Source organism: Seriola lalandi, unplaced genomic scaffold (assembly GCF_002814215.2).
Source record: "Seriola lalandi dorsalis isolate HSWRI2012SDOR001 ecotype SW California unplaced genomic scaffold, Sedor1 jcf7180002054411, whole genome shotgun sequence".
Classification (NCBI taxonomy): domain Eukaryota; kingdom Metazoa; phylum Chordata; class Actinopteri; order Carangiformes; family Carangidae; genus Seriola; species Seriola lalandi.
The window spans coordinates 20,916-31,554 of NW_019524964.1; the positions used below are offsets into that span (position 1 = coordinate 20,916).

General features: G+C 40.5%; 2 protein-coding genes and 1 pseudogene across 8 annotated transcripts; all 3 read right to left on the reverse strand.

Annotated features, from left to right (window-relative positions):
* Nucleotides 1–622: 622 nt before the first annotated feature.
* On the reverse strand, nucleotides 623–2,580 carry mrps34 (mitochondrial ribosomal protein S34). 2 transcript variants are annotated; one of them, XM_023409984.2, is made up of 4 exons: nucleotides 2,495–2,580; nucleotides 1,867–2,227; nucleotides 1,659–1,701; nucleotides 623–1,147 (listed from the first exon to the last, which is right to left on the reverse strand). In XM_023409984.2, the coding sequence occupies exons 2-4, from the start codon at nucleotides 2,182–2,184 to the stop codon at nucleotides 849–851; spliced, it is 660 nt and encodes a 219-aa protein (XP_023265752.1). In that variant the 5' UTR covers nucleotides 2,185–2,227; nucleotides 2,495–2,580; the 3' UTR covers nucleotides 623–848. The 2 variants fall into 2 exon arrangements, with proteins under 2 accessions (XP_023265752.1, XP_023265753.1); XM_023409985.2 differs by having other exon boundaries at nucleotides 2,400–2,558.
* A 714-nt stretch (nucleotides 2,581–3,294) lies between these two features.
* On the reverse strand, nucleotides 3,295–9,373 carry spsb3a (splA/ryanodine receptor domain and SOCS box containing 3a). Of its 6 annotated transcripts, XM_087175051.1 has the most exons (8): nucleotides 9,189–9,373; nucleotides 8,598–8,651; nucleotides 8,142–8,358; nucleotides 7,518–7,698; nucleotides 7,082–7,269; nucleotides 6,830–6,932; nucleotides 6,610–6,735; nucleotides 3,295–6,044 (listed from the first exon to the last, which is right to left on the reverse strand). In XM_087175051.1, exons 3-8 carry the CDS (start codon nucleotides 8,265–8,267, stop codon nucleotides 5,653–5,655), a joined length of 1,116 nt encoding a protein of 371 aa, XP_087031177.1. In that variant the 5' UTR covers nucleotides 8,268–8,358; nucleotides 8,598–8,651; nucleotides 9,189–9,373; the 3' UTR covers nucleotides 3,295–5,652. The 6 variants fall into 6 exon arrangements, with proteins under 6 accessions (XP_087031177.1, XP_023265761.1, XP_023265760.1 ...); XM_023409993.2 differs by lacking the exon at nucleotides 8,598–8,651 and having other exon boundaries at nucleotides 8,142–8,355; XM_023409992.2 differs by lacking the exon at nucleotides 8,598–8,651.
* Nucleotides 9,374–9,579: 206 nt separating this feature from the next.
* On the reverse strand, nucleotides 9,580–10,639 carry LOC111657711 (tubulin alpha chain pseudogene; annotated as a pseudogene).

Below are 10,639 nucleotides of genomic sequence, written 5' to 3' on the forward strand. Positions count from 1 at the left end.
TTTCTCCAGATTGAACTAGTATAGTGTAGTGTAGCCTATGTTTGACTCACATTAGTGATTACCTCTGATACAGGATAAGTGAACTTTGAATGTAGATATGAAAATTTTACAGTAATGCAATGGAGAAACTCTGAACTAAAATCATAACTGTGCAGTAATTAATAGCAATATTATAGAATCAGGGATTATTAACGTTTAATAATGCAATACGATTGTAAAAAATCTCCAATTTGTTTTTGTATATCAGGACTGAGATCAATTTTCCCTTGGCCAACAGACTACACACATGATGTAAAACTGCTTATTTACCCAATAATCATGAGGTACATTTACAAGCAGGACACATCATACGTGGTCATTAAAGACTATGGGTGTTTAGCCTTTCACATCACATGAATCATATTTTGGCTGTGTGGTCAATGGTCAAATCTGCTGACACTGCCTTCTCACTGATGGCACAGAAAAGGTGATATCAAGGTGTTTTGATATCACAACATCATGACAGAATATAGGCCTGTCATGTCTGAATTGTGTGTCCAGTTTGGGTGTTTACTGTGCATTCTCAATGCTACAAGGCTGAGGTAGTCCATGATGCATGCACAAAAAGAGACTCAGAGTGTCCTTATTTTACCTCAGATTTAATATTTAGCACATTACACAGATACATATTACACAAAGAGAGGCCTGCTGTAGATGAAAATAGCAGAGAATTCATTTGAGTCCAGGACTTATCAGGACTTGGAGGCACGGGCTTCAAATGTACTTGGAAAGAAGAAGTTGACCTCTTCTGTCAACACTGATCTGGTCCATAATGTCCAAGATTAGCGAACCATATTCACAGAGGAGTATCACACCGCTGTCCCCTCTTTGCTCCGCCTCTCTTCTTCCTGCCTGCGGAAATAGTCTTTGTTGAGCTGGACTTGCCTCTTTAAAGGTAAGGCAGGCTCCTCTGCCAGTACTGTGCCTGTTGCTTTTTTGTGCTGGGCCAGCATCATGGCGCGGAGCAGGGGGGGGTAGGGGACATAGCGTACAGGTGGCTCAGGGAGTGGCTCAAATTCCCTGAACTGCTGCTCTATGTGTTTGGGAACCAGCCTCCAGTCATGGTACATCACCTTGTCCACCTCCTTGACCTCGCTCTCCTGTTTTCCTGCCAAGCACAAAACACAACAAAGTTACCAGATGCATCCACATTCTTTCTAGAGCAATACAAATAAAGACATCTGAGTAAATACAGAAAATCACAAGCAGAGAGGTGAAGCGGATGTAGATAAAAATCAGACTGTTCAATAAACAGAGTCACAATTATAAAGATGGACTGTGTGTAGATTATATTCTGAGCTGAGGATGAATCCAGCATGTGTAATATTTGATCGTAAGGAAAGAGATGGCTGCCTCTGTCCTTAACACTCAACTGAAACAGATCGGTCATAAAGGCAGTCACGTTAGTAAAGATAGTGCTTGGTTAACAAACTAGTGCCCAACTGAGATTTTGATCTTCTTCTCCCAAAGTAAACTTGTGCCATGTAATGTGCTCCGATGTGGACTGTATGTATGAAGAAATTAAATGCCTGGTCACACCTCATCCGTTCCTCATCGCAGGGTTAACAAACTCAGAATTTTCACTAAACTGCTTTCTGGAATAAGGGGTCCCCTCTTACCTTTGTAGGTGAGGACGCCCCATGCCTTGCCATGATCCATGTTCTAGAAAACAACAAGAAACAAGTTGTACTTTGGTTACAGGACATATTATATCAGACTTTGTTTGGCAGTGAGTTTAAGTCACCACATTCTTTTCTACACTTATTTATGATGACAATATGCAGACTTCACACACTGTCACAGTGCATGGATGTGGCCCGCTCTCACCTCAGATGTGTAGTCGACCTTGACTTTGGTGATCTGCCAGTAGCAGGGCTCAGTGTGGTCCTCTATCCAGGACTTGCGGGTGAAGAGGCGGCCCACTCCGAACAGCCTCATGCCCGCCAGCAGGGAGAAGAGGCGGCTCTCCCTGCGGACATCGGGCCATGCCAGCACCGGCAGCCTCTTCCCCGTGAGGGGCCGTTTCATCGTGTCATAGTCCAGGGCGTACTTCTGGGACTCCCGTGGCCGGGACTTGAGCTCCCGATATGCCCGGATCTTCCGAGCCATTTCTGCTATGAGACGAAGTTGTTTTTTCTTCACCATGATTATCTGTTGTTACAGCAGCTCCTCCGCGATCTGGTTTGTCCTGCAAGACAGGAAATTCGTTTACTTACATTTGAACCTGAAGTAGCTCCTGTCCCCGATGGTTACAGAACAAACTAACCCCTTTAAGTCTGTCAGCACAAACACATTACAGCCCCTCTGTAACAAGGCTAACCGGAGCTAGCCATTAGCTTTAGATTGTGAAAACAACTCACTCAAGATAAAAACGACACTGACGACAGCTGATTGATTTTTAACGAATGTCGCTGAACTATCGATACTGTTTATAACCTACACATATTTGAAATACCTGATGAGCAGGACTAGTCTCACTTGACCTCAGCAAGCAAGCAAGGCATACAACTACCGTTTTTCTGGTACGACCTCAAAATGTTCCGTGTGAACTGCTGGCGTACTTTAGTTCCGCATGAGGGAAAATCAGTTAACATTTAAAAATTTTAATTGGGTGAATAATATAATAATAAGAATAACTAATCTTTAAAGATTTCCAACATAATATCTAAATACCTGTTAAATCAAGGAGTTTTGGTTGTGTCCAAAGTTGTCTTATTACTTAAAGAAATAATGGTGAAATACACCTTTATATTAACTTAAATTAATTTTGAATGGATTTCTCAACAGTACATGATATTCAAGAACCATGCTTCAAAGAAGCTATCACGTGAAAAGTATGTGATTTTGAATTGTTTAAAACTGATATGGACTATTGGTGACTTGTCAAACTTGTCAAAGAAAGCATCTTTCATCATCTCTCCAGAACACTACAGTATTATACTAAAACAATCATCAGGCTGTATGGGTATGTGAAACAAGGTCCCATATTAACTACTGGAAAAACAAAAACTTTTCCAGCTAATCTGCACATGGCAGGAAGGATGTCTGTTCTGTCTAAGGAATTTGACAGAAAAGGCAATGACTCACTGGCAGCTGCTGCAAAACATTCACAACAAGAGTCAAGTCAGTCCCCTTTAAATGGTGGTCTGCCATTAATACAAACTGTTGTCCCCACATCTGTAACTTCCAACAAACAAACAAAAAAATCTCAAATGTTGCTGATCCTGGACACTACAAAGTAGTAGAAGCGCATAGTAGTGCATAATTAGCATTTATTTTATTTTCAGCTGAAAATCATGCTGATCAGATATACAGAAAAAGGCCAGTAAAGGCCTCCACATACAGTATTATTAATATGACATGATATAGAAGAAACACTTTGAATTTTTCTATTTACAGTATAACAGTAAGAAAAAGTGCATGGATGCATCAATGTGAAGACAAATACAGTGAAATAAGTCTAAAAAAAAAAAACATAATAATGCTGGACTACAACTAACTTCACTGTGGTTACATTGCTGGATCTACAGAGAGAGGTTCCTGATAAATCATTACAACAACTAGACAGAATTAAGCCATGTCACTACTCATGTCTGATGAGCATGGTCCTCTGGTACCATCACCACTGTTGTTGTGCCAGTGTCTCCATCACAGCACCCCATCCATTTCTTCTGAAAACTATTATCACAGAAAATGCTTTTATTGCATAGTACCTTAAATCTTTGTATCTAGATTTATTTACACCAAGACCTTGAGGAGTGCACATGATCAGAGACGAGTGACTGAGGCAGCAGTTGGCAAACTGTGTAGTTTCAACACCTGGGTCAAACACTATTATACTTTTATTGTTATGGTTTGGTATTCAGGAGAAATTGAATCAAAGAATTATTTAAATATCTGACCCAGGGGTAATATTCCCCTCCTAAGTCATTCATGATCAATTAATACTTAGATTGATCTTTTAACATCACTCAGCCCCTGTAGACTTCAAAGGTCAATGTAAAATGTCTGTATTTCGTGACAGGTTTTGGCAGACATATTGGTACAGCCACAGAAATGTTGCAGACCATTCAGGCAGCAGAGTCCACCTCTCTACTGTCCTTTCATGTGCTCAACATTAAAACTGTTTTTAGCCGTATTTAAAAAAAAATATATATATATAAAACTGTTAGAAACACACTAAACATACACACAGAGAGCTGACATTAGTCTATTCTGCAGCACTAGTTTCATCTTGGAACTCATCATCTGCTGCAAAAACTTCATTAAAATCCAATGTAATCAACTTCAAGCTGACCACAGCATGTGGTCCTTTATTGGGGCTGAGTGATATTGAAAGGATTTAGAATAGAGTATGGCCTTAGTGAATAAGAGTCAAGAGGAGTTTTTAAGGAAAGAGATGAAACAAGGCCTTAAGGAAAACCAAAACAAGGCCATTGCATAAACAGAACAGTACAAAAAGGTTTAACATTAAATCTGCTTATAATCTCATATTTTGTCAATCAAATACAATAATTTTTTTAAAAATGTTTAAGAAACGATAAAGTGTAACAGCGAGGAAAAGTTACTTGAAAGGTGTGACAGTGACATATTTAGTGACATATTTGTCTCATGATAGATTTAAAAGAGTTACACTTAACAATGGATACTGCTTACATCTTTTAGAGGAAATCCATAGTTTCTACAAACAAATAGCATGACTATTGGACAAAAGACTTTGAAAGGCTCTTGACAGGCTGATGTTGCCATGAATGTAACAAATATTTCACTAATAACTTTTTTCAATAATGTGATGAGCAATCAGACGTGCATAAGTTGTTTGGAGATGATGGCTGTTCCATGAAAGACAAAAAGGAATAATTTCATTGTTGAGGGGCTAAAAGCTGCAAAGTGCACTCAGGTTAATTCTATCTCCTTCTTACTTTTCTTAGGCTTTTGACAGTTTAAGATTTAGAGCTGTGACGTGTGGTAAAAAATACAGAATAAACTGATTCTCACTTTGGAAATCCAGAAATCGTAGATGCCAGTAAAACAGGTAACAGATGACTCTGAAAATGCATGGATAGCATTTAGGTTGAGAACAATATACAGTATTTGCATACAGGATAAAAACACAGAAAATACCTATACAGTCTCTCATCTCATGAAACCCCCTTTTCTTTACAAATATACCATGATGACCACTAAAATTTGGCCATACTTTACTTCAGTGTCACACTGTACAGTTTACTTTATCATTCCCACACTATGTCACTAATCCCCATTCATGAATGGCAACAGATCTGTAACAATTTATTCTAGCTAACAAAATAACAACATATCTTTTCGCGTATTACTGAAGCTGGTTTTGGGTACTGAGTGTATGATGAGCATGAAGACGTGAATGGCATGAGAGAAGATCACAGTAATTAAGTGTGCAAGCAAAAATACTGCCGTCACAGTTTTCTACCTACGTACCTCTCTCTCTGCTCAACCGATCCTGGTTCTTCTCTTCACTACTGTGTAACACTGATGTTGAGGAACGCTTGAGGCAGTTAAGTAACACTAGATTAGATGCCATAGGGCAGTAACCTCTGCCAGTGTTTAAGAGGAGGTAGGATTCAAGCTGTCCAGTCATGTCCAGCGGCATCTTTTCCTCTGACAGGCTTCAGGGTCAGACGTACAACCCTCTGAGTCACTCTCAGAGGAGGATGGTCCAGCTAAGGGCGGGACAGGCAATTGTGAGGGGCGCTCAGGCTCATCTGCGGTTTCATCTGTGGTGCCACTATTGAGACTGAGCACCCAACCTAGTTTGTTGTGGAGCAACTGACGAAGTCCTGGCGGCAGTGGCAACACGTCCAGGGTGTCTATACAGTCCGGCAGCAGCTGGCGAAGGCGAGCGCAGCAAAGGTATAGCAGAGAGGTGGGCGCAGAGCAGGATCTGATCACCTTCATGCTGCTTTTCGCTGCTGTGGAGCACGCCATCGGATAAAACCTCTTATTTTGTAGCTCTGTGGCAGCAACACCTAGGTTGAGAAAGGTGATAAAAAAATTCATGATCGTGTGCAATACCTTGTTCGAACACAACAAAGCACAGAACCCCCACTGAATAAATGTGCACACATCTATTATGTCTGTAAGGTCTTACAGTTTTGCATGTGGGTGATATATAAACTGTGTAAAAAAATGTTCTACATCGCCTTTTATGTACACCCGTATGCTTCATACTATAGCCATATGGTTATGGTTCCTAATTTTGCATTCACAAAAATTATATCACAGATGAAACTAGTTTGTAAATTTGTACAAAGTACCAAGGAACCAATCTGATATGCCAGATTGATATTAGCCAGATGTGACCAATTTACATTAAAGTGTCATTAATGCCATTATCAAATTCTGTACCATTTTGTCATAGCAGCCCAGTGACTCAATTTTTAGTGCCACACCACACCTGGCCAATGTGTGGTAACCAGTACTGAAGTACCCGAATTGGTATCAAAAGATACCAATCAGAAGATCATGTAATTAAAATAGGAATCAAACTGCCAGCACTCTGATCGATAGTGGACTTTGCTTGTCAGTACTAACCTATGCACTTCCTATTCTTGAAGAAAGTAAGTGTGCCGTGCCACGTGTCCAGATGGACTCCGATGATGGATCCCTGTCCGAATCGAGAAGAGAAATTCATCTTGTCTCCTTTATGATGCAACAAGCCTGAAATAAAAAAAGACAACCAATGATATCTAACTCATAATGTAACCATTTGGAGCAGCCATTGTTACATTATAGCATGTTGTTTTGGTCTTACCTGTGTAAGAAAGACCCCAGCTATCTATATCTTTTCCCAACAGGCTGCAGAACGTGTGTCTGTATTTGTCTAGGTTGACATCAGAAGTACCGATGCCAACCATCTGTACAGAAAAAAGGAACCATTTAGAAAATAAATACATTCGAGTGTCCACGCAGCATGCTTTTGCTCTACTTTTTTTTTTATTTCTTTGAAAATGACTTTACATAACAGGGGCAGGCCAATGTAAGAAGATAAAGAGTAGAGCTTTACCATGTCTGTTCCATAAACTGGGGATGTCATCTTGATTTCCCAGAAGTGCTGCCCTTCAGCCAGCTCTTTGGAGCCACGGATCGCAGCTGTACCACAGCTGTATTCAGAGTGGAAGTTCACTTTGCGATTGTCGCAGCTCAGTAATGTTGCTGTCGATCGGCTGTTTGCATCCCACACCCAGTCAAATTCTAAAACATCAGAAGTCATTCATTCAAGGACAGTGACACACAAAATTTACTTTAATTCACTTTACCTAATATCAATAAACAAATAACACTTTATTCTTATGATTAATTGAGAATTTAGAGGTCAGTAAAGTATAACATGACTGGATACAGTGATATAACTCAAGTGACATCATTTAATCAACCTATTCATTATAAAATGGGTGTGCCCTATATTACTAAACCCTGGAAATGCAGCAGCTCCCTTGTACCTTGATCATCCTCTCCACAGTGGCAGTCTTTGACTTGGTGAAATCCTCGCAGACGAGGGTTGTAGCTGGTCTCAGCCTGGGAATCGCAGCCACAGTAGGACTCTCCGGTGACAGGCACTGCACTGGGGACAGGAGGGACCATCACTGCTGAAAAGTCCACCTCAGAGTCTGAATCACTGTACTTGAGAGCAACAATGCAGAAAGAAATAGCAAAATCAAATGTCAGCAGCATTGCTTATGCAACTAAACAGCACTGATTGTGGATGTTTCACAGAAATTGGGTGTTGCACTGAAAAAAATTCACATCGCTACGATTTAAAAGTAAAAGGCAGACATCATAGTACATCCCCTTCTTGGGAAAAATGATTAGTTCTGATACAAAGCATGTAAACAACTGAGCCTTTAGCTTCAGGCATCAGACAGAAGCATCAACAAACACATACTGTTAATAGTGGCCACAGGCAAATTAAAAGCTTTCAGTAAGAAAGGGAACCTTGAGGTGAATTTTGCCAGCCTTTTCATGGTGACACATCCTATCCCTTGCCTACAGTGGCATCATATGACACGAACAAAAAATTGCACAATCTCTGACACTTCCTATCTGTTCAGCTGCTGTGTGCTTACCTCTAGTCGGTCATAACTCCATTCCTCACTTTCAGAAGCCAAAACAAGTGCCCTGGCATCAGCATCCCGCCGTATTCCACCCCAGACATATCTCCATGCACGACTGTTCCTGCTCCGTCTAGACATGGCAGCAACTCACTGTCTCAGTAGTAGAAGAACCTGACAGACAGTTCAGGTTTTAGTCCAGATGTTGGAATAACAGCATCAGTCCAAGCTGCTGAAACACAAAATGACAGCATGCTTATCTTGAGAGGCACAGAAGACTAAAGACTGTGACAGATAATGCACTGCATGTCCTCTTAAAGTTTAAATGACAAGAAAGAAAATACATTTGTACTAACATAACTTGGTGGTTTCTTCCTCTTGTCCTTGTTTCTTGTTTTTTTTTTTAAAGAAGAATTCTGTATATTAATATTTCTCACACCCGTGATATCTGCTCCACCTTTCGGTACTCACTGTTTGATCCTGCAATTTGAAGCTTCATCATAGTTTCATCCAATTTAAGGAAATCTAATAAAGAAATTTAGCGGACTGATTTATGGAGCAATGTAACCCACAACATACCACAAAACACTTACACACACACAACACCCTAACTACTTAACCTAACTCTAACATACTGTTAGTAGTCTGGTCCCAGTCCACAGGTCATTGCCATTATCAGTAAAATCAATATTACTTTGTCGTGTTGATGTTGTTACGCTAACTAGCTCTAGGTAGCCGCCTAGCCCGGCTAACAGGAGCAGCTAACGATACCCGCTGAACAGCGTATGCATTAACAAGTTAGCAGGCTGCTACAACAAGGTCAGCAGCATCACAATTCAAGTCAGACTGCTGGTTATATGTGTACATATAGGTTTGTACACTTGAACACGCCACTGACTATAGTGCGTTCACAGTTTATGAGCCAAGTAGTGAGAAAACATGTCAGCAGGCTCAATAACTGGGCTAGTGATGCAGATTCAGACCTAGCGTATAGTAGCTAGTTAGCTTTCGTTAGCTGCTTGCTGCTACCAGCCTCGGATAAAAGGACTGCGTTAATATTACCTGCCTGTTGTCCACATCCAGAATTCACGTAAAATTAATGACACCGCAGAGATGCTGATCCCAGAAGCCACCTATAACCACCTGGATGATACGGAACAGTTGAATGAGTGACTGGATAAGCTTCCCTTTTCCATGACCTACTTTACATTAGTCTGACCGTAAACAATAACAGGCAGGCTCTCTGTGGGAGCTCACAGCAGTCTCCCGCACAGGAAGTTTTCAACGCGCAACAAAGACTCCTGACATCTCAACCACCTCAACCGACTGAGGTTATTTTATCCAGTATTGCAAGAAATATTTAGATACTTTATTGAAGTAGAACAACAAATACAACACTACAAAATAACTCAATGAAGTTCTGAATTCAAAGAAATACAGTACACAAGTATTATCAGCGATATACATGTCAATGATGGAAAGTATCAACTTAGTAACTACTACTTAGTACAAGTAGTTCAGTTCAGTTTTGAGGTACTCGCACTTTACTTGAGTATGTCCATCTTATATCACGTTTTGCTTATATTCCACTACATTTCAAAGGGAAATATTTAACCTTTTACTTGACTACATCTATCTAAGATTAAGACTGAACATAAAAAACATGAAATGAACCTATGATATGCTTATAAAATGAAATGTATCTTTCAGATTATGCCAAAAGTTTCCACACTGTTTGACTAGTGACCGCTTTAGTGAATAGCAGTTTCCACTTGGAGCACCTTGTCATGTTTCTACTTTCTGAGTTGTTTTTAGCTGTTTTCAGTTCCACCAGATTTCCCCTCCAAACCTCTCACATTGTTTCATGTTTGAGCCCCTAGGATGTAACATTTTCCAAGAAAATAGATACAAATCATTAAACTTTAAATGAAAAGCAATAACAAATTGGAGTTGCAGGTTTTTGATTCAGTAGAAATTAAAACATAGTATAAAAGTTTAGCTGATGTTATGCACATTCAAAAAACAAACAAAAACACTTGGTGTAAGACTTGGTATTAACTTAGGAACTTAGCCGACATTGAAATGTATTTCATAACAAAATTTATTATCTTTCCTGTATAACTGGGGGCTTTCTGAGCTTTCTAATACTCCCCCTCGTTCTCTCCCTCTCCCTCACCCTCAACAGAGTCAAGTCCAACCTCCTCATAATCCTTCTCCAGAGCTGCCATGTCCTCTCTGGCCTCAGAGAACTCTCCCTCCTCCATACCCTCACCTACATACCAGTGGACAAAGGCACGCTTAGCGTACATCAAATCAAACTTGTGGTCAAGCCGAGCCCAGGCCTCTGCAATAGCAGTGGTGTTGCTCAGCATGCACACAGCCCTCTGGACCTTGGCCAGGTCTCCACCAGGAACTACAGTGGGGGGCTGGTAGTTGATGCCGACCTTGAAACCAGTGGGACACCAGTCCACAAACTGGATGGTGCGCTTGGTCTTAATACTGCAAATGGCAGC